The 23,728-nt window shown below is 43.9% G+C and overlaps 1 protein-coding gene across 2 annotated transcripts; it reads left to right on the forward strand.

The window, feature by feature from the left end:
- Nucleotides 1-1,340: 1,340 nt before the first annotated feature.
- On the forward strand, nucleotides 1,341-23,499 carry LOC120034668 (LON peptidase N-terminal domain and RING finger protein 1-like). Of its 2 annotated transcripts, none has more exons than XM_038981266.1 (11): nucleotides 1,341-2,097; nucleotides 7,403-7,518; nucleotides 10,357-10,479; nucleotides 12,207-12,422; nucleotides 12,684-12,912; nucleotides 13,475-13,692; nucleotides 13,960-14,081; nucleotides 14,430-14,588; nucleotides 16,882-17,044; nucleotides 19,172-19,324; nucleotides 21,592-23,499. In XM_038981266.1, the coding sequence occupies exons 1-11, from the start codon at nucleotides 1,455-1,457 to the stop codon at nucleotides 21,748-21,750; spliced, it is 2,301 nt and encodes a 766-aa protein (XP_038837194.1). In that variant the 5' UTR covers nucleotides 1,341-1,454; the 3' UTR covers nucleotides 21,751-23,499. The 2 variants fall into 2 exon arrangements, with proteins under 2 accessions (XP_038837194.1, XP_038837195.1); XM_038981267.1 differs by having other exon boundaries at nucleotides 12,687-12,912.
- Nucleotides 23,500-23,728: the final 229 nt, after the last annotated feature.

The raw sequence follows: 23,728 nt of genomic DNA on the forward strand, positions 1-23,728 counted from the left end.
CTGCCTGTATTCCTAATCCCTACCTGCCTCTGGTCTAATGAATTTCCACCTCTCACTGTATCATTCTTGCTTGTCCATCTTCCTCAATTAACATGAGTTATTCTTACAGATCAATCTTGCTGGCAAAACGTCATTAAATATTGCCAAAATATTTAGCTATAGCGTGGATTTAGGGATGTTTAAAAATATATAATAATGCACTCACCTACTGCGTAGGCAATACAATAATATCAGAGACAAGCTGTCCCGGGAAAAAATTGCGCGAGCCGACCCCTCGTTGGCTAGTATGTTACAACCAATAATCTCGTAACTGTCTTTGTTGACCTAGTACATTTTTCAATATTCTCCAAACAGCCTCGTTCATTGATACAATGTTTCCATATTCTCAGGGCCACCTTGTTGATACAATGCTTCAATATTCGCAGAATGTTTTTCCCCTTCCCTGGCGAATAAGGTAGACAGTCAAATACAGTAATGAGTGGGAAGCGCAGAGACGCTGTCTTAGTAGGCTTCACTGTTTTTGCGTTCCACAAGGGTGGCTTCATATAGCCTACAGTAGGGGATGGCAACCTTTTTCACGTAGGGCGCCAATTTACAATATATCCTACCTACCATTTCTAAAGATCTGCGTGACAGTTATGATTTCCATATACTCATTGTAGGCTACCTATCTTCATGCATCCTTGTCGATTGTAGGCCTGAGTAGGCTTAAATCCTCTGACTATGCATTTTATTTCAATGCATGTGTAGAATGTATCTGTCACAGTTTGCCTTCCCTGTCAACTGTTTTATGCATCGGTTACTTTCACATTGATATTTAAAGTCGGCCTTGTTGTTATTTGATAGTGTACGTGGCGTTCCAAAAGTAAATTAGTCAATTTATGATGAGGTTGAACTAACCTTGTACACACCGTTCCACGAACCTTTAAACCTTATATTGAGGTGGTAATGAATGGCTTAAGACACTTTTGTTTGTTTTTGCTGTTCTCCAAAATACAATTTTAGAGTTTTTAAATTGTGTAGAACTGCAGTTGCCCTAAATGAGCTTCAACTTACCCAAAACTCCGTGGAGGCTTTGAAATCACCCCACCCCACTTTACCATTCCCTAGGTTAAACTGAAATGACGCCACTGCATTATTTAGTGCTGGCACAGGGGGTGGAAAGCTGTTCGCGCCTCTCCTTTATAGCTCAATGTGTTACACTCTGCGTCTGCGCACATTTCGTCAGACCCTTTTCGTAGTTATGAAACTTCTAAACTCAGGTTTTGTAATCGAGACGCGCTGGCCAATCAAGGCACTGAGATGCCGTTCACGTGATCGCATTTTTACGTAACAAACGGGTGTAGACCTGTATGTTGCCAAGTCTCTACTGGCACATAAACTAGACACTTGTAGATTATAGCTATGGCTAAACACATTTTTTAAATACATTTATAATAACCGGCATACGTTGTATGCCGATCATCTATCCTACAATGTCGGTCCAACACCCCGAAGGAGAGGACGCCGTCGAAGAAAGAAAAGGATTCTTCATTGAACCAGAATACGACTGGAACGAGGAGCAGGACAATGTAGACAACCACATACTTATTTTACAAAAAGCCGACGCACTGGCATCAGAAAACCGTCTCAAAGAAGCCATCTATGTTTACTCGATGGCCTTGAGATATGGTTCTGTAGGGCCGGAGCAGATGTGCACTTTAGTGGATTGTATTCTGCGCAACTTTAAGAGAAAGCTGGGAACGGATGAGGCGCCTTCGGAACGAACGCCACATCTTATTGATAACGCCGTGGAGGAGGACGTTTTTGACTGCCCGAATTGTCATAGATTTCTAGGCGAGCCCGTGACTATGGGCTGTGGACATTCGTACTGTAAAAGATGTTTACAACACCAGCTGCTCTCCAAATGCAAGCTGTGTAGCGAGGTAGGAGGCAGGCCGACGGAGCTTAAAACGAATGTGATTCTATTCGGACTTTTGGAAAAGTGGTTTCCCGAGGAGCTGAAAAGGTCTAGAGCTATTAGTGAAATTGAAGACCTGTCTAGAAGGAAACATTTCGAGGAGGCCGTATCACTAGCGACAGATGTGATTGAATCTGGTGAGTAGGGGGAGGAAAGGCTTGTGGAGACCACCAATCACTTCGCATCCTTGTTTTATATGCTATGATGAGACGTTTAGGATACCTGTCAAAGCATGAAAACAAAGTGTTATTTTAGTAATTTCCTATTACTATTTGTGGTCTTTATTATCGAAGAGTAGGGAAGGGGAGTTCCACTGACCAATATTAAGGGTACCCGCTTGTCATGTGTTTGACTGTAGGTGGTTTGGCTGTTTACAGGCAGCCCAATTCTCATCATTTTTTTTCTCACTAATTGATCTTTTGACCAATCAAATCAGAAAAATATCTGATGTGAAAAGATCTGATGTGATTGGTCAAAAGACCAATTAGTGAAAAAAAATATCTGAATTGGGTAACCTGTGAGAACGCAGCCTTTGTGCCACTGATGTAACCCTTGTGCCAGCCACCCTGTTACGAAATGTCGTAAGTTGGGCATGCGCACAAGCAGCGAGTTTCATAAGGCAGGTTGTGAGATACTGCTGGGTTTGCCAAACAATAATGTTATAACGTTTGGTAAGCCTCTCAAATATTTCCCGAAGTCCGAAAAATATACAAAAAAAAGGCTAAATGTGCTGCCCAATCAAGGCATGGCGATGCAGTTCACGTGATTGCATTTCCACATAACAAACGTGTTTATACCTACCTGTATGTTGCCAAGTCTCTACTGGTACATAAGACACTGAAAAGTAGAAGTGCAGTGTGTGTCAATGCAATACAAAGTGACAGCACGGAAGTCTATAGTCATTGCTGTAGGCTATGTCTAGATTCCTTCAATTATTCGATTACTTGAGGTTTTAATTACACCAGACATACAATTAGTAATACTTAAGTTTCCTGAAATTTGTCATTCAGTCTCCTATGGGTAATGCTGAGTGATTAACCAACATGTCGGTTATTTTCCGGTTTTTAAACAAGTTATTGACCAACATCTGTTAAATTATCCGAATTCGGCCTCCCGGGTGGCACAGTGGTCTAGGGCACTGCATCGCAGCGCCAGCTGTGCCACCAGAGATTCTGGGTTCGGGCCCAGGCTCTGTCGCAGCCGGCCGCGACCGGGAGGTCCGTGGGGCGACGCACAATTGGCCTAGTGTCGTCCGGGTTAGGGAGGGTTTGGCCGGTAGGGATATCCTTGTCCCATCGCGCACCAGCGACTCCTGTGGCGAGCCGGGCGCAGTGCATGCTAACCAAGGTCGCCAGGTGCACGGTTTTTCCTCCGACACATTGGTGCGGCTGGCTTCCGGGTTGGATGCGCGCTGTGTTAAGAAGCAGTGCGGCTTGGTTGGGTTGTGTTTCGGAGGACGCATGGCTTTCGACCTTCGTCTCTCCCGAGCCCGTACGGGAGTTGTAGCGATGAGACAAGATAGTAATTACTACCAATTGGATACCACGAAATTGGGGAGAAAAAGGGGGTACATTTTTTTTATTTTTTTTAATCCGAATTCCATTTTGTTCGTTTTTTTTCTGTGAGCTCAGTGCTGTTTCTTTAGAGAAATTAGATCAAGCCCAAACTGTGCGATGTAGGGAGTTGTAGTTTACATTAGGCCCAATATTTTACATAGTTTAGTGCAGAAAACATCGTAATTAACCACGAATGGGAATAATCCATTGCTTGCCTACTTGTCTAGTCTTTGTTTCTTCAGCCACATTAACACAAGCAGCCCAATTCGCTAATTTATTTTTTTGACCAATCGGGGCAGCTCTGAAAAAGAGCTTGATGTGAAAAGATCTGATGTGATTGGTCAAAAGACTAATTAGTGGGAAAAATATCAGAATTGGGCTGCCTGTGTGAACGCAGCCTTTTAGGCCTGCTACTTTAGGATAGTGTTTGGCAGACACCGAGACAGAAGAATGCGCGATCGAGAGGGATAGACACCAGTTGTTTCGCGAGGTATCTCTACCTAAAAATGAGATAACTTGGAATGAAATAATAGTCATCAAATACGACTCATTTAATATACACAACTTAAATATTTTTATTAAACTCCGTATTCGTAGCCTCGGCCATATTATGTCACCTCCAAGACCCTTGTCCCTCTGTCACTGAAGATAACTCATCAAACTGCAGGCTCCCCTCTCTCTTGACATTAAACCGATCTCACTTGGTAAATAAAGGGGTTACAAATTATACATTGGCCAATAACAAATATATGAGCACTTATTGCATATAAGTGTAGCCTAAAGCTACTTTCTTTGATTTGTGTCTAATTGAGCGCAAAGAACGTTGTTAGGTCTGGAGGTGGAAAGTTATGCCCGTATCTTTCAACATTGTTTAAGGCGGAAATGTTGGCGACTGTGAGACACTGTAGCAAGTGTAAGAGCCCATAGCCAGTGTGGCACTTTGGGTCAGCTAAGGACTTTGCCTAGGTGACTTTGGTTTTGGGGCCCAGACGTGTGACACAGTTGCAGTGCCAACACTGCCGCCGAACGGCAAGAACCAGACTAGAGGTGCCACCGCTATGACATCACTGTATCTGTCTGAGACTTGCTGAGCGAGCCGAGCCTGAAGCACATTAGCTAATATGAAGTAATCCCGTTTGTAGTGAAGTGAGTCACACAGTCATTATTGAAGTCCGTCTGTTTCCCATACAATGGAAAACCCACCGGGGTGCATGTCAATAGTCTAAAGGGGCTTCGTTTTCTTGGGCGAAGGAAAGGAGACCGGGAGAGGAAGCCACTTTGAACTATGGAGATGCACTCCTTGTGAGTTTTGTTGACATGTCACCTCTAGCTGCAGGCTCAGAATCACAGAGGCCCATCTTGCACCAAAAAACCGCAAACAAGATGCCATGGTGTCTCTTGTCTTGCCAGCAACGCACATGATTTTGAACATTCATCATAGAAGACGGGATAGGCCTAGTATATGACCTCCGCTGAAAGCTGGGCAGCTTAACCTGGTCTACAGTGCTTTCCCTGTGTTCATTTAGCTGCCACACTCATAAAAATAATATATATATATATATATAGTATGTAAAAAACTTTTTTTCCCCTAAACAATCTTTGGGATGGAAAAACACTTACAGTGTAAACTTAATTGACTAAACCCACACAATGTAGAAAATATTGACCTACATACTTGTTTATAATGTAATCTTTGACAGTCAGGTAGAATCTAACATTTCCAAAACGTTGAATTTAGGAGTCTTTTTGGTATGGCTGGATTACTGACATGCTACGCAGGGTATATGCCCAGGGTTCCCGATTGGGGTCCCTGTTGATTTTGTTATAATGTTTGAGCATAAGAACACAGAAATAGCCATGGCAAAATGTATAGAATTGCAGGAAATTAGCTTTCACACTGCAAAAGTTTCTTTCAGCTCCATAGAAACATTTATAGAATAGCAGGATGCTTCTCTCTGCCGCCAATTGTGGACTGATTTAAGACACCTTCAGGTGCCTTGGATCATTCATTTAAATAGGCTAGGACTACTCCTTGACAGGATTGTCACAGTCTTCACAGACCCCCAGTGTGCGTTCTGGAGCGTGAAGTCACGAGCTCTGCTGGTCGGCTATAACGTAGCGAAAAGCCCTGGTCTGCCCTCGAATGTAAATTAAGATTGCGAGAACAGACCATTTTTTTTAATGACCATTTTTTGGGGGGGGCTCTAAAATGTGTTTTATGATCAAGTTCGATCCCCGCGGTAAATTCTTTAAACGTTTGCTACCAATCAAGATATTTCATTAAATAGTGTTCCATTCTGACGACTACATTTGTCATGTGTTGACACAGACCAATCAAGGGCCGGCAGGCTACGAGGTGACTCGCACCCTCATGCACGCTCATTGCAGGTGGTATTCACGTGGTATCCGGTATTGACGCTGACGTCATCTAGCAGGGTTGGGTTGACTCTCTCAGGCAGGATGAAAACGACTACTTCGACCATCATCCTTTGCTAGTTACGGCCACTTTGAACATGATTCGTAGACATTTTTTGGTGCCATTCAGCCCCATTCAGCAATGTAGCGCGCTTCAAATTCAAATATTTCCGGCTTCATGCGCCAACAGGAGTTTTCCCTACGAGTATGTGAATGACGTACAGTTCATTCAGAAAGTATTCAAACCCCTTCACTTTTTCTTGGTCAGGGAGGTGACCAAGAACCTGCTGGTCACGCTGACAGAGTTCCAGAGTTCCTCTGTGGAGATGGGAGAACCTTTGAGGGACCTTTCAGAAGGCCTTTATGGTTGAGTGGCCAGACGGAAGCCACTCCTCAGTAAAAGGCACATGATAGTCCGCTTGGAGTTTGCCAAAAGGTAAAAGGACTCCCAGACCACGAGGAACAAGGTTCTCTGGTCTGATGAAACCAAGATGGAACTCTTTGACCTGAATGCCAAGCGTCACGTCTGGAGGAAACCAGGCACAGGCACTGTATACCTGGCCAATACCATCCCTTACGGCGAAGCATGGTGGTGGCAGCATCATGCTGTGGGAATGTTTTTCAGCGGCAGAGACTGGGAGACTAGTCAGGATCGAGGGAAAGATGAACAGAGCATAGTACAGATAGATTCTTGATGAAAACCTGCTCCAGAGCGCTCAGGACCTCAAAATGGGGTAAAGGTTCACCCTAAGCACACAGCCAAGACAACGAGTGGCTTCGGGATAAGTCTCTGAATGTCCTTGAGTGGCCCAACCAGAGCCCGGATTTGAACCCGATCAAACATCTCTGGAGAGACCTGAAAATAGCTGTGCGGCGACATACTCCATCCAACCTGACAGAGCTTGAGAGGATCTGCAGAAAATAATGGTGTGCCAAGCTTGTAGCGTCATACCCAAGAAGACTCGAGGCTGTAATCACTGCCAAAGGTGCTTCAACAAAGTACTGTGTAAAGGGTCTGAATACTTAGGTAAATTTGCAAACATCTCTAAACCTGTTTTTGCGTTGTCATTATGGGGTATTGTGTTTAGATTGATGAGGGGGGGGGGGGGACGATTTAATCAATTTTAGAATAAGGCTGTAACGTGACAAAATGTGGAGAAAGTGAAGGGGCCAGAATACTTTCTGAATGCATTGTAAGTGATATCACTATCTCCTGGTTTTAATGTCTATAGGTCTTCATGTCATGTGTTTGACATTAATACTTTTATGGATGTAGCCTAAGCTCTCATTCCGTCATAATTTGCTAATATGTTGAATGTATGCAATTCTCATTACACTGATATTTCGAGTTACGGTCATCTCTGGTGACAGATCAAAAAACATTTGTAAAATGGGCTTTGTCTGAAATGGTCTGTTTTTTTAATAAAATAATCTGTCTCTCCTCCTTTATCCTTCCCTCCTTTTTTCCCAGATCCTGGGGATGAGGCGGTGCGGTGGTCACGGGTCAAGGCCTACACCGGGCTCCTGCAGTACCGATTGGCCCTGGAGGACGCTGAACTCTGTCTTAGCTCCACCCACTCTGCAGAGGTGGGTTACTGGACCAATGGGGGGAAACTGTGTGTTGAGTTCAGTAGGCACAAGTGAAAATAAAATATTTAGGAAATTAAAACAAATGTTATTGGAAGTTTTAAGTTTGCTGCGGCCTACTTCATTCACTTGTCAGCTCCCCAGCACTATCATTATCCCTAATCCTTACTAGGCACCCTGTGGCACGTTAAAACAGTTAAAGTCTACAGCTCCGGTTATACCCACCACGCTTTACTACACCGTGTGATGTGTCATGGAGGGAAAGTGGAGGCTGATTAGAGGCTCAGCCAGGTGTCAGTAGGTCTAAACGGGTTAGCAGGCCATCCTGAAAATGAACCGCTAGGATATATTTTAGGACGTCTTAGCGCTATAAACAGCATTATTCACTATGTCCTCTAATTCTATTTTTCAGTCTTGATAAATTCTAATAGAATATTACTGTATAACCTTCTATACCTTCAGACATTTTGTCTGTATCAAAGGTTGATTTGGTTTTTTCCTTTACATAACTTTTTTGATTGAGGGTTCAGAGCCTCTCATTTGGGAGATGTGCATTTGTTTGTGACACATTTGGTCACACTTTCTTTTTACTGTACCTTGAGCTATTTTTAAATGTTCCAAATGCAAGATGTTTTTATCTTAATATCAAATCATTTCTGGGTGACAATTTAAGAACGTTACTGTGATTGTTTTCAATTTAAAATGGTCCAAAATAATAAAATAAAAAATAGATTCTTAGCAAAGAGAAAGCAAGAATTTTGCCAAGACTGTCTGGGAGTGGTCTGAGTGGGGAGGGGAAAAACTAGCTGTTATTGGTAGAGAGGTTTGGAACTTGCTTTGTTATTGGTCTATTAACTCAATTACCGCCTGGTGATGTCACCAGGCAGGCCAAAACTCCATCCCACCAAGGCTGAAATTTCCAGCGGTCTTTTCAAACAGAAAACTTAAAAATAAAGGAGAGCCGCACACTCTAGGAGCTCAGATGCAAAAATGTAATTACCAACGTTTCGACAGCCAAGTTGTCTTCATCAGGGTGTAATCACAAACACTGCGGGATGACTCGTTTATATAGTGTCAAAAGACACACGAGTGTCTATAATCATGGCCAAGAGTGGCCTAATATCATTGGTTAATTCTCAAATATTAAAATGGCATACAAAGAGCAGCATACAAAAAACAAATGGATAGCATACGATCATAGATTCATTTTAGACTACAAACAGCTCTTACACTAAAAGGGCAATATCATAATTTTCATAATTTCACAGTATTATTCCAACCTCAGTGTGGAAATATACAGTGGGGTCTGAAATTATTGATACCCTTGATAAAGATGAGCAATAATGACTATAAAATAATTAAAATACTTAGCTATATTGTATGCGCCAAAAAATTGGGAAACTATATTATTTTATACTAATTGTCACGTTGTATAAATGATTGGAGACAGGCGCAGGAATACGTAAAATTGGGTTTTAATACTCCACCCAAAATATACAACATGCCATGAAAGGGGACTAAGCCCAAAACAAACACGTGTACAAAAACACAGGGATGTAACCCAAACAAAAGAGCGAGGTTAAACCTCTAATAAATACACGGGACGAGACCCGTAATAACGAGTACACAATACACGAAAGCCGGGAACCACAAAGCACAGGTACTCACAAGGCCAACGGACATGGGAAAAAAATAACCGACAAGACAATGGTGAACAGAGGGCACATGTTGCCAATCAGGGGAAATGGGAGCCAGGTGTGCGTAATGATCCAGTCCGGTGACGCCTAGAGGCCGGTGACGTAGACCTCCAGAGCTGTTGCACGGAATGAGCAGCAGTACCGGGGGAATCCGTGACACCAATGCAATTGCTTAGAGAAAGAGATTGTGTTTAACAAATAATATTTCTCAAAAGGTAACGGTCACAATTATTGAGACCCCTAAATAACCTTATAAATAAAGTAGTCAAAGTTTAGTATTTGGTCCCATATTTCTAGCCCGCAATGACTACATCAAGCTTGTGACTCTACGAACGTGTTGGATGCATTTGCAGTTAGTTTTGGTTGTGTTTCAGATTATTTTGTACCCAGTAGAAATGAATGGTAAATAGTGTATTGTGTCATTTTGGAAGGACGTTTATTGTAAATAAAAATATATATAATATGCTTCTAAACACTTCTACATTAACGTGGATGCTACCACGATTACAGATAACCCTGAATGAATTGTGAATAATGGTGAGTGAGAAAGTTACAGAGGGTCAAAGATCATACCCCCAAGACAAGCTAACCTCCCCTGTTATTCTTAATGGTGAGAGGTTAGTTGAAGAGGTGGAAATATATAGTTGGGGATAAACATAAAGGCCCAAGCTAATAGCCACACAGGGTACACCTTTTATTTACGTTTGTATTTCCCATAACTGCTTTTGTTGGTAATGTGTAACTTAGCAAACTAGGCTACTCAGCAAGAGTCATGCTTCTCCTAGAGAGAAGACAAACTGGTTCAGGACCAAAAGGGGGTTAGGAATTTTTGCAATGTATGTTAATCCTATTCAGTGAAGCCTGAAAAAACTCAATTGATGTTGAGTGATTCAGGTCAATGTTGACTCATGTTGTCAGGCTACCTGCATTGTGTTCTAAAGGGTCTCTCTCTCTCGTCTCTCTCATCTCTCTACCGTTCTACCCTCTGGCTGTCGCTCAAATACAGTGTTGTCCAGTTGAAATGCAGCGACGTAACCTAGCACTCTCTATAACCACCCCGGCCCCCTGTCTCTCCCTCTCTCCACTGGAAGACTTCCCCTCTTTATAACCACCCCTGTCACGCTCTCTCTCTCTCTCCCAGGGTTTCTACTGGAAGGCCAAGGTGCTCCAGGACATGGGCCAGGTTGACGACTCGTTGCAGGTTTTCCTCCACTGTCTGGCCCTGGACGAGGACTTCACCCTGGCCAAACGAGAGGTGGAAAATGTGAGCGAAGGAGTTGGGAGGGAGAGTGATGATGTTGTTGTTGAACTAATTTGCTTTGGCAATGCTTTGGTTTTCCTGGAAGCTTCGGGACTTGACTCGAGTGCAAGGAAGCAAGGAGATATTGTATCTTCCCAATGTCGTTCCTTTCTTTGTGAAGAGGTTGCTCTGTTGAGCCAAACCTCCTCTGTGTGTATCAGTGATAGACCTCCCCCGATCCTGGGAACATGCAACCCTTACAATCTCTAGGCCTACCACTAATTGCAGTGTCTAAGTTTATACTTGTATAAATACTGTTTTTTTTAATCTCCAGGAATGTTTGAAGTCTCGACCCGCTTAGCGCCATAGTCCGTTTCATAAGAAGCCAGGCGCTCTCTGAGTTCCCCCTTTTTTGTCTTGCTTGAGCCAAGCGTTTCCCGGCACTGATTTGCTTACCGTCCATGAAAAGGAACCCTGTGCATTCCTTCGCTGATAGCCTAGCGTCGGCTAGCTAGGTTATTGTCCTTAGCGTTGGCCTAATGGCGTTAAGCCCTAAGGCGTTTGCGTGAGCGATGGAACATATCGGGCTGACGGCGGCCTTAGTTAGTGACTAAATCATATTATTTGCAGAGAGAAGCAGCCGTTTCTGCGGGTGACGGAAAATGCGGTGACGACGATTCCCTGTGAGTTATGCTTCCGTGATGAATCGCCTGTCAGACTGAGTTGAAGTTCAGAGCGCAGTTACGCATATTTCTTTTTTGTTGACACCCTGCCGAATAAGAGTTGGAATGGGCATAGCTATGCCTGTCCATCGCTTTGCCACTCTTTTTGGTTACATTTATTTTCCTAATACCACTATTTGGTATGTGCTATGAAAGTACTTGGTAACAGTTGGGACTTTATGTTATTCGTTACAATTGAATCCCCATGACGAAGAAGTAAGTCTCGGGTAGCGATTATTTATGCTGTATTCACTAATTACCATAGTGTCTCAGTTAAAATAAAGTGTTAAATATATTTTTTCCCCCTCCTCCCTCAACACAACATCCCAGCGAAGACTCCATGTTTTTGAGGTTTACTTTCCAGTGGGTCAGCCCTTGTGACTCTCCCCTCCTGTAATGACATGGACCCCATTAGTCAAAGGCTTCATCCCAAATGGCAGCCTTTCCCTTTTGACCAGAGACCTATGGGGACTTTGGTCTATGGACTCTGGTCAAAAGTAGTGTGCTATGTAGGGTATGGGGTGTAATTCGGGACTAAGACAAAGTACTGTGACGAAGCAGGGTGACAGACACTGTGGACCGTTGTCCGATCACAATCGCAAATGGCTTCTCTTTCTGCTCAAGAAGGGTATCGTCTGAAACCTGCTCTCAAGGTTTGATTGGAAAGAGCAATATGGGATTGTCTGTGTGTGATGTTTGTGTCTGTGTGCCTAAGCAAAGGTGTGTTTCTGTTTTCTTTAGCTCATATAATACAGTGAGTAGCCTACATCACAAGGTCCTTAAAACATCTAATTTTAAATGCTGATGTAAACACAAATTCCCCATCTTGTGATACTGGATGGGCACCAGGTTAGCAGATACAAAGGTGGACATTTTGTGTGTCTGGGAGTACAGCGGAGTGGATTAGATAGATTTATATGGATTGGAACGGGGACCACAAATTCCTTGTGAACTAGGCTCCTGTTCTGCCATTTTTGGCTGATTTTTATCCAGTTACTGCTCCTATGGCTAACGCAATGTGTACCACAGATACTGTGTGACCTGCTGTCTCCGGCCGGCGAGAACGTGAAGGTGGGCCTGAGGGAGACGGCGCAGAGCACATCGCCTCACCTGCGTCGTAAGATTTTGGTAGCGGATGCCGAGGCCAGAGCCCAACAGCATCAGGCCGAAGCCAAGCACTCTGCCCTGCACCAAGTCCAGGCTCGCACCTCCTCGGCACACCCTAGCACCGACGCACAGCACGAGGTAAGCTAACTGGACAGTGTGCTTGATACAGCCCTGTAGGCCGTCATTGTGAGTAAGAATTTGTTCTTAACTGACTTGCCTAGTTAAATAAAGGTCAAATAAAAATCCCTGAACCACTACGATGCCTTCAAAGTTTCCAAAGTCAAGTATGTTTTGATATTTTTTTGGGGCGTTTGTTCAGTTAAAATGCATCAACAATGTCTAACACTCCTTTTAACTTTCTAATTCTCTCTCTCCTCCTCCCCCTCTCTTTCCGTCCAGAAGCCAGGTCGCTCAGGGAGCCTGGAGCGTACGAGCCTCAGCCGCGCTCACTCGATGCGAGCCCACGGGCCGGGTCTGGGCAGCGTGGACGAGGGTCTTAAACGTGTCTGCTCCGCACCCCAGCTGGGGGACCAGGAGAAAGGCATGCTGCTGAAGCGGAAGCTGACGTTTTCCGGGGGTGGACCCCACGTCGTCTACAGCCACGGGAGCAAGCATAAGAAACAAGGAGGTAGGAATCAAGACTGCTGCTAGTATGTCGTAATTAGAAAGGGAGTAGTTTAGCTCAGGGATCATCAACTAGATTCAGCTGTGGGACGTTGTTTTTTTCTTGAGCGGATGGTCAGTGGGCCCCAAATTGTAGACTGCAAATTGACCGCAAGAACCCCAAATGGATATGTCTGATTTAAAGCATAACTATTTCAAACCTTGCTTACATTTGTATATGATCATGTTTTTTGGAGGGGGTGGGGCTCAGAAAACTTTGAGGACCAAATAAAACCACCCGCGGGCCAAATAAAACCACCCGCGGGCCAAATTCAGCAGCCAGTTGGGGAACCCCTGGTTTAGCTTGAGTGCTAGCTCTTTATATGATTTTAAATGTGATTATTCCTGGGTTAAAGCAGCTAAAATATGCATTCCCTGTAAATCAGTGGCATAGCCGCAACAGTACCCATTAGCAACGGTCCCATTAGCCATTGTCAGGTACCTTTGCCGTGTCTGTGTTTGTATGCGTCTGTCTGCGTACTTGTGTGTGTGAAGTGCTTGACGTTCTCCTGTCGCTTCCTCTGTAGTGGCCTGTGGTGCGTCGAGCCAGGGAGCCTCAGCCCGAGCTCACAGAGTCGTACCCAGAGACCTACTGGACCCCAACGACCTGGAGTGTTCCCTCTGCATTAGATTGTTCTACGAGCCAGTGACCACGCCGTGCGGTCACACCTTCTGTAAAAACTGTCTGGAGCGCTGTCTGGACCACACTCCCCAGTGTCCTCTCTGCAAGGAGAGCCTCAAAGAGGTAAGAGGACACAACCACCAACCACTACCAAGCGCCTGCTTTTCTTAGAAGTGGAAGGGAGTCCTTAGTGAAACTAAGGCTACTTATCAAATGGCATCCTATTCCCTATATAGTGCACTATTTTTGACCAGGGGCTCTGGTCAAAAGTAGTGCGCTAAATAGGGAACATGGTGCCATCGAAGACAATTAACTTGGGGAGGACCTCTTCTTAAATTACATGTCCTCAAAAATAAAACCTTAATCTTCTCTCCCCCCCCCGCCCCCCAGTATCTGGCAGCCAGGAAGTACACAGTCACCAGTGTGCTGGACCGAGTGATAAAGCAGTACCTGTCTAAGGAGCAGTTGGAACGGCAGAAGACTCACCTGGAGGAGACCCAAGAGCTCGCAGAGTGAGTTGTCCTCCTGACATATCATTCTGACATAGAATTAACCTAGAATGTCCATTCTGGTAATTGTATTGCTATGGCTTCCGCCTTCTTTCTGAACCCTTATCTTTCTTTCTCCCTGGTTGTCCTACTTGTCCTACTAAAAAAATATATATTATTAATGCAGGAGAAATCATGCAAAACACACACAGCAGACAGGTTCACCTAATGTTAGCACTGGCTGTTAGAATTAATTCTATTGATCTATTTTTACATCATCTTTGGAATGCGTATGTCACATTGGAATCACTTCACTTGCGAGAGATGCTCGAGTGTCATAGCATCATTCTAACGCTCTCTCTTTCTCCGCAGCCTGATGAAGAAGGTCCCCATCTTTGTGTGCACCATGGCCTACCCGACCGTGCCTTGTCCCCTGCACGTCTTCGAACCGCGATACCGTCTCATGATCCGCCGCTGCATGGAGACAGGCACGCGCCAGTTTGGGATGTGCATCAACGACGCTCAGAAAGGGTAGGCACAGTGGTAGGCACAGTGGTAGGCACAGTGGTAGGCACAGTGGTAGGCACAGTGGTAGGCACAGTGGTAGGCACAGTGGTAGGCACAGTGGTAGGCACAGTGGTAGGCACAGTAGCACTCGATACAAGCACCTGCTCACGTAGGCCAGCACGCACACATTTGCACATAAAACACTCACTCAAATGCACACACACACACACACACACACACCATTCTGCTGCGCCCTAATGCGTCACCTTCTGTCACCTCACCCTGAAGAACTAATTAAAACCCTGTTACTCCCTGTATGAGGGAGAGAGAGAGCGAGGAAGGGGACAGGGCCTGTGGAATTATGAAAATACTAGCTAATAGGATTTTGACTGAATATAAAATCAAATCCAACTTTGAAGCATCCTCCTGATGAAAAAAGACAATTCAAACATTTCATGAGATTTAAGCATATACATGCTAATATTTAAGTTTTTCAAGAGGCCTTAGGCCACTGTACCTTCTGAGTTGAATGCTGACGTTTGACTTGACTATGCAATGGCCCTGTGTAAGTTCACTTAATTAAAGATCGGTCCCTTTTTTTCCCCGCCTAAAATGACATACCCAAATCTAACTGCCTGTAGCTCAGGACCTGAAGCAAGGATATTGTTGATACCATTTGAAAGGAAACACTTTGAAGTTTGTGGAAATGTGAAATTAATGTAGGAGATAACACATTAGATCTGGTAAATGATAATACAAAGAAAAAAACATGCGTTTCCCCCCCCCAAAAGTTGTTCCATCATCTTTGAAATGCAAGGAAAGGCCATTAAATGACTTAGGATTCTAGGCGCAATTTAGATTTTGGCCACTAGATGGCAGTAGTGAATGTGCAAAGTTTTAGACTGATCTAATGATCCAATGCATTACTGTTCAAAATGTTGTATCAAGTCTGCCCCATAACTGTGCACTCTCCTCAAAGAATAGCATGGTATTCTTTCACTGTAATAGCTACTTTAAATTGGAAAGTGCAGTTAGATTAACATGAATTTAAACTTTCTGCCCATATCAGATATGTGTATGTCCTGGGAAATTGTCTTGTTACTTACAACATCATGCTAATCACATTAGCACACATTAGCTCAACCTTACCGTGCGGAGGGGGGGGGGGGGGGACACTGATCCTGTAGAGGTTAAACAAAATAGGCCATTGACAAATCACTGCATTGACTGCTTACAATGAGCCGGTACCTTTTCACAATGCTTTGAATGGCTGATTTGACTCTGCAACGACCATATGCAATATATTTGTGGTCTTCTTTAGCTCAGTTGGTAGAGCAAGGCGCTTGCAACGCCAGGATAGTTGGTTTGATTCCTGGGACCACTCGTACGTAAAATGTATGCAGGCATGGTTAAGTCGCTTTTTACAAAAACGCCTGCTAAATTTATATATGCAACTTTAATAATAATAAAGCGCTGCTCTGCATTCTTAACAACACTATCAACAAGGCAGGTCCAACAGGCCCTGGTTTTGTCACACCTGGACTATTGTTCAGTCGTCAGGTGCCACAAAGAGGGACTTGGGAAAAATTGCAGTTGGCTCAGAACAGGGCAGCACCTTAAAAGTACACGGAGAGCTAACATTAATGACATGCATGTCAATCTCTCATGGCTCAAAGTGGAAGAGAGATTGACTTCCTCATTACTTGTTTTTGTAAGAGGTGTTAACAAGCTGAAGGTACCGAGCTGTCTGTTTAATATACTAGCACACAGCTCAGACACCCATACATACCCCACAAGACATGCCACCAGAGGTCTCTTCACAGTCCAGAACAGACTATGGGAGGCGCACAGTACTACATAGAGCCATGACTACACGGAACTCTATTCCACATCAGGTAACTGATGCAAGCGGTATAATCAGATTTAAAAAGCAGGTAGAACTACACCTTATGGAACAGCGGGGACTGTAAAGTAACACAAACATAGACACAGACACATGCACACACACACACACACACATGATAACATACGCACTATACACACACGTATTTTGCGTTGTAGATGTCTGGTAGTGGAGTATGGGCCTGAGGGCACACACTTAGTGTGTTGTGAATTCTGTAATGAATGTATTGTAATGTTTTAAAAATTGTATAACTTCCTTAATTTTGCCAGACCCCAGGAAGAGTAGCCGCTGCCTTGGAAGCAGTTAACGGGGATCCATAATGAATACAAATTTAGAAATAAAGACCATTTGCAAATCACCTCAAAATGACTATATGATTACAACAAACAAAAATTCTTAATATTCCCGTTTCAGATTTGTGGACTACGGCTGTATGCTGATCATCCGGAGTGTCCACTTCCTCCCAGACGGGCGTTCCGTGGTGGACACCATCGGAGGGAAGAGGTTCCGGGTGCTGACCCGCGGGATGAAGGACGGGTACTGCATCGCCGACATCAAGTACTTGGAGGATACCAGGGTAAGAACCCATGTTCTCTTACCCGAAAATACTGTTTCGGTTGTTTTTATTTTATGGAGAGTTTCTGTTCTTTGTATTTTTTGGGTATATATACACTGCTCAAAAAAATAAAGGGAACACTTAAACAACACAATGTAACTCCAAGTCAATCACACTTCTGTGAAATCAAACTGTCCACTTAGGAAGCAACACTGATTGACAATAAATTTCACATGCTGTTGTGCAAATGGAATAGACAAAAGGTGGAAATTATAGGCAATTAGCAAGACACCCCCAATAAAGGAATGGTGCAGCAGGTGGTGACCACAGACCACTTCTCAGTTCTTATGCTTCCTGGCTGATGTTTTGGTCACTTTTGAATGCTGGCGGTGCTTTCACTCTAGTGGTAGCATGAGACGGAGTCTACAACCCACACAAGTGGCTCAGGTAGTGCAGTTCATCCAGGATGGCACATCAATGCGAGCTGTGGCAAAAAGGTTTGCTGTGTCTGTCAGCGTAGTGTCCAGAGCATGGAGGCGCTACCAGGAGACAGGCCAGTACATCAGGAGACGTGGAGGAGGCCGTAGGAGGGCAACAACCCAGCAGCAGGACCGTTACCTCCGCCTTTGTGCAAGGAGGTGCACTGCCAGAGCACTGCAAAATGACCTCCAGCAGGCCACAAATGTGCATGTGTCTGCTCAAACGGTCAGAAACAGACTCCATGAGGGTGGTATGAGGGCCCGACGTCCACAGGTGGGGGTTGTGCTTACAACCCAACACCGTGCAGGACGTTTGGCATTTGCCAGAGAACACCAAGATTGGCAAATTCGCCACTGGCGCCGTGTGCTCTTCACAGATGAAAGCAGGTTCACACTGAGCACATGAGCACATGTGACAGAGTCTGGAGACGCCGTGGAGAACGTTCTGCTGCCTGCAACATCCTCCAGCATGACCGGTTTGGCGGTGGGTCAGTCATGGTGTGGGGTGGCATTTCTTTGTGGGGCCGCACAGCCCTCCATGTGCTCGCCAGAGGTAGCCTGACTGCCATTAGGTACCGAGATGAGATCCTCAGACCCCTTGTGAGACCATATGCTGACACATGCACATTTGTGGCCTGCTGGAGGTCATTTTGCAGGGCTCTGGCAGTGCACATCCTTGCACAAAGGCGGAGGTAACGGTCCTGCTGCTGGGTTGTTGCCCTCCTACGGCCTCCTCCACGTCTCCTGATGTACTGGCCTGTCTCCTGGTAACGCCTCCATGCTCTGGACACTACGCTGACAGACACAGCAAACCTTTTTGCCACAGCTCGCATTGATGTGCCATCCTGGATGAACTGCACTACCTGAGCCACTTGTGTGGGTTGTAGACTCCGTCTCATGCTACCACTAGAGTGAAAGCACCGCCAGCATTCAAAAGTGACCAAAACATCAGCCAGGAAGCATAGGAACTGAGAAGTGGTCTGTGGTCAGCACCTGCAGAACCATTCCTTTATTGGGGGTGTCTTACTAATTGCCTATAATTTCCACCTTTTGTCTATTCCATTTGCACAACAGCATGTGAAATTTATTGTCAATCAGTGTTGCTTCCTAAGTGGACAGTTCGATTTCACAGAAGTGTGATTGACTTGGAGTTACATTGTGTTGTTTAAGTGTTCCCTTTATTTTTTTGAGCAGTGTATATATATATATATATATATATATATATATATATATATATATATATATATATATATATATGTATGTATTTGGTTCGATTTTTATTTGTAAAGAAAGGATTACAAAATAATACTGAATTATACAATGAAAAAAACACAAAAGCATAGAGAATTATATTTGAATCCATTTTCCATTGGTGTGAATACCTCGATAATAACTCCCGCTCACAAGTTTAGCACAGCTTGAATTAGCCTCATATTTTCATTTGAATAATCTACTTTTTAGTCCATTATTCACACTTTGATTTAAAAGGTCTCATGTCAAAACAAACTTGTATTTTATCAGAGGCCATCTGTTAATGGATTATGGTAGTGTGGTGTTTCCGGTGAATGCTCCACTGCGATCTATATGGTTTTCATTTTCACGTGACCCCTGCTTTCAAACCTCATGTCCCTCTTGTATGGTTGAGATAAATTGATTGATTGATTGACAGGTGAGCGACAGCGAGGAGTTGACACAGCTGCAGCAGCTGCACGACGCCGTGTACGAGCAAGCGCGCACCTGGTTCCAGAACCTCAAGAACCGCTTCAGCAACCAGATCCTTCAGCACTTCGGCGCCATGCCCGAGAGAGAGCCCGACATCCAGGTGAGCTAAAACACAAATCTCTTCCCCCGGCATGTAGTCTTCCCCCTCCCCTTCTCCAGGGTCATTCATTAGGGCATACTGTAGCAAAGAAATTTGCAGCAGAGTATAAATAGTATTGTTTCTTATTGGATAAGTTCAGTTAGTCCCTTGCTGTTTCAGCCTTTCTTCCAGTGTCACTCCCATAGCAATATAATCTATTTCAATGGTTGCTCCACTGCTCTAGAAGCGATCATTGTGGGTAATTCTTAACTAATCTTCTGGAGGAAGGTGTTATGTCAACTTCCTCCAGAGTGTCCTTACGACAACCCCTCACCCTCTATACTACACACACACACACACACATAAAATTGGATGCTCAATATCCAATGGAGGCATAGCATTTTTCATGGAAAATTTGGAATGGTACAGTTACTGTGGCTTGCGAAAGTATTCACCCCCTTTGGCATTTTTCCTATTTTGTTGCCTTACAACCTGGAATTAAAATAGATAATTTGGGGGGTTTGTATGATTTGATTTATACAACATGCCTACCACTTTGAAGATGCCCATTCTTCAAGGCAAAACCGCTCCAGCTCCTTCAAGTTGGATGAGTTCCGCTGGTGTACAGCAATCTTTAAGTCATACCACAGATTCTCAATTGGATTGAGGTCTAAGCTTTGACTAGGCCATTCCAAGACATTTAAATGTTTCCCCTTAAACCACTCGAGTGTTGCTTTAGCAGTATGCTTAGGGCCATTGTAATTTTTTTCTTTAAGCAATGGCTTTTTTTCTGGCCACTCTTCCGTAAAGCCCAACTCTGTGGAGTGTACGGCTTAAAGTGGTCCTGTGGACAGATACTCCAATCTCCGCTGTGGAGCTTTGCAGCTCCTTCAGGGTTATCTTTGGTCTCTTTGTTGCCTCTGATTAATGCCCTCCTTGCCTGGTCTGTGAGTTTTGGTGGGCGGCCCTCTCTTGGCAGGTTTGTTGTGGTGCCATATTCTTTCCATTTTTAAATAATGAATTTAATGGTGCTCCATGGGATGTTCAAAGTTTCGGATATTTTTTAATAACCCAACCCTGATCTGTACTTTCCACAACTTTGTCCCTGTCCTGTTTGGAGAGCTCCTTGGTCTTCATGGTGCCGCTTGCTTAGTGGTGTTCCAGACTCTGGGGCCTTTTTGAACAGGCGTATATATATACTGAGATCATGTGACAGTTCATGTGACACTTAGATTGCACACAGATGGACTTTATTTAACTAATTATGTGACTTTTGAAGGTAATTGGTTGCACCAGATGCTATTTAGGGGCTTCATAGCAAAGGGGGTGAATACATATGCATGCACCACTTTTCCATTTTTGTATATTTTTTAAACCAGTTTTTTTTTCTTCATTTCACCAATTTGGACTATTTTGTGTATGTCCATTACATGAAATCCAAATAAAAATCCATTTAAATTACAGGTTGTAATGCAACAAAATAGGAAAAAATGCCAAGGGGGATGAATACATTTGCAAGGCACTGTATATAATTAGGATCATGTGTGGTTAGACCCTGGCTATATATGGAGATACTAGGATTAATGATGAGTGTCCGGGGATGAACCATAGTCAAGATTAGATTACATTTCCGCTGCTTGTGTTTGTGTGTGTGTGTTTCTAAAAATAAATGTTTTGTCATACCCGTGGTCTATGGTCTGATATACCACAGCTTTCAGACAATCAGCATTAAGGGCTTAAACCACCCAGTTTATTATAAACAACATGTAACTCAGACACAGCAGCATCCAATAAGTGGCAGATTAGGTTGAGGCTGCTGTGGATGCAAGCTAATTCACCACGTCAGTCGTTTTTCTGAGATTCTTGGCTCGATTCTAGAACAACCCATTTTAAGATGCAGTAACTCATTTAGAAGAGCATCTCGTAGATCTGAAGCGTCTCCGTCACATCGGTCTGACGTAAGGCACGTACTGAACTCCGGCTGACTCGCTAGCCTCTACTCTCAAGTTCCTTTTTATAGATCTGAAATGACTGAATAGGTGTATCCAATATGGCAATTATTCCACCTAGTCTTTCAGATGGCAAGGTGAAGTCATGATGATACTGTTTAAACCTATCCAATCACTTTTTTTTGTTGCACCGTGACCCCTTAAAGACTTTTTGAATTCTTCTGTGGCCCAGCAAAAAAAAACAATAACCAACAAGCCATTGTCAACCCGTTGTTTTAGGTGAGTGATATCATGTTTCTGGTCAGTGATATCCTCTCCTCCTCTCCTCCTTTCCTCCAGGCGACTCCCAACGGTCCGGCTTGCTGCTGGTGGCTGCTGGCCGTGCTGCCCATCGACCCTCGCTACCAGCTGTCGGTGCTTTCCATGACCACGCTGCGCGAACGCCTGGTCAAGATCCAGCACATCCTCTCCTACCTGCAGAGCATCCCCAACGAGTAGAAGAGTAGAGTTCCCGCCCTACCACCACTACTTCTTACATCCTGGCACCGGCACCATGTACCTCCATACCACATCAAACAGAATCCTAGGTCTCCATACATCGGATTTCGCTCTTTATTACTGTTGAGGCGTCCGCCGCAAGACATCCGTGAGAGATCAATGAGACGTCTCCCTGAGAAGACAGAATCACACAGCACTTCTGAGACACCAGCAAGATCCCAGTCACATACGCAGCTGGCTTTAGCAGCACGACAACTACCACACACCAGCTAGCTACGTCGGCGAGAAGCCACGGACTGCTGAGAAATCGGCCGAATTCTAAGAACTAGTTCTCTCTCTCTATGTATCTCTCTCTGTCTTTCTCTCTCTGTCTTTCTCTCTGTCTGTGTGATGTTGGTGAAAACATAAAGGCCTTTCTGTCTATACTCAACAGTGGCACCAGCCCACCCTCAACACCTGCTACTGTCAGCTTGGTTACCAGAGAGAGAAAGAGAGAGAGATTGGTGAAGAGATGTCTCCGTTGTCTTGTCTACTCAAGACTACCCAAGCAGCCTTGCTGTCTCTATTCGGCCACTGTTGATGGTAGACGGGAGTGTGTATGTGTGTTTGTTTCTATGGGTGGGCTGTGCTTCTGTGCAAATCCCAAAAGCCTTACAACAACGAAAACAAAAAAAGTGTGAATCTTACTCTTCTGAGCATTAAGCCCCTCTCTGTCACTTCACTATGTCTACTAAATGCACTTCCTTCACTGCTTCCACCTATCGGCAGTGGACCCTGGTGAAAAAGAGAGCTTCCCCCTTTTATTATTAATGTCTCCAAGTTTTTTTACTTTTTCATCCATTTTTACTTTTCTTCCAAGACTTCAGAAAGAAAACCCTTTTGGCAGCCATTTTGTCCAGTCTGTATTATGGGACTGTGGTCTTGCAACGCTCCCAACTTCTGTTCTCTTAACTGTTTTTTTCTTAGCTGAAAACAAGGCATAAACTCCAAAAAATCCAGACTTCCAATATACTTTACTCTGCGTTTTTTGTTTTTGTTGTCGTTTCTCAGTGGATACCGGAACCTCTTGAATCCCGATAGCTTAGTCTTTGATTTTGCGTTAGGGATGTTTCCCATTCCGAGTTATCGATTCTTGAGAGAAACCTCATAGTCATCCATGTGACTCGGAGTGTTGTATTTCCGGTCTCTCTTCTAAACCAAAAGTTCCAACTTCCTGTTTAAATTCAATGTAAACTGAAGTAATTTTTAAGGACAGATATTTAAATATATATTTTGACAGTATGTTTGTATGTACAAAATCACAAAAGGGGAACTTGCAATATTTTGACACAGTGAAAAGGAGAAAGAAACAACACTATACAAAATGTGTTCAGCACTGCAAAGGTTAAAGGTCACCCTGTTAAGTAAAAAGCAGTCGCCTGCCTTTTTGTCGGAGAAAAGGACTTATATAGGTGGTCGATTTCTCAGACAAATTTTTGCCTTATACCATTTTAGCATTTTGCTTTGAATGGCACAATGTGACGCCTTGGTTAGCATTCCTTTTGCCGTACTAGTAATTAGGATATTTGTGTTAATTATTTGTCTTTTCTTCATCCGCCTCATGGCCCGAATCGTTCACGGTGTGTATAATGTATGTCAAGTTGCGGCTTTGTTTAGTTTAAATCATTTTGTTTTTGGACAGATCATGTTTTTTCCCCCGAATGTTTTAAGTTATCCATTTTCAATAATAAATTAACTCATTTTTTTCAACCTGAAGCCTCAAGTGGTATTATGTTAACGTATGGACTAAATGTAACCCATTGCCAATGTAACCATCCGATCCCAGTGTTATGCATTGGGTGTTACGTCATCTGGAAATGCTTGGTACGTTCAGTGCAATCTGTTCAATTGGTTGTTTAGAATGTTTCCACAAGGTGGCGACATAGACTCACCACTGCTATGTAAGAGCGATGTAACAGTAGTCATGTTTCATAACTCA

Source organism: Salvelinus namaycush, chromosome 42 (genome assembly GCF_016432855.1).
Source record: "Salvelinus namaycush isolate Seneca chromosome 42, SaNama_1.0, whole genome shotgun sequence".
Classification (NCBI taxonomy): Eukaryota; Metazoa; Chordata; class Actinopteri; order Salmoniformes; family Salmonidae; genus Salvelinus; species Salvelinus namaycush.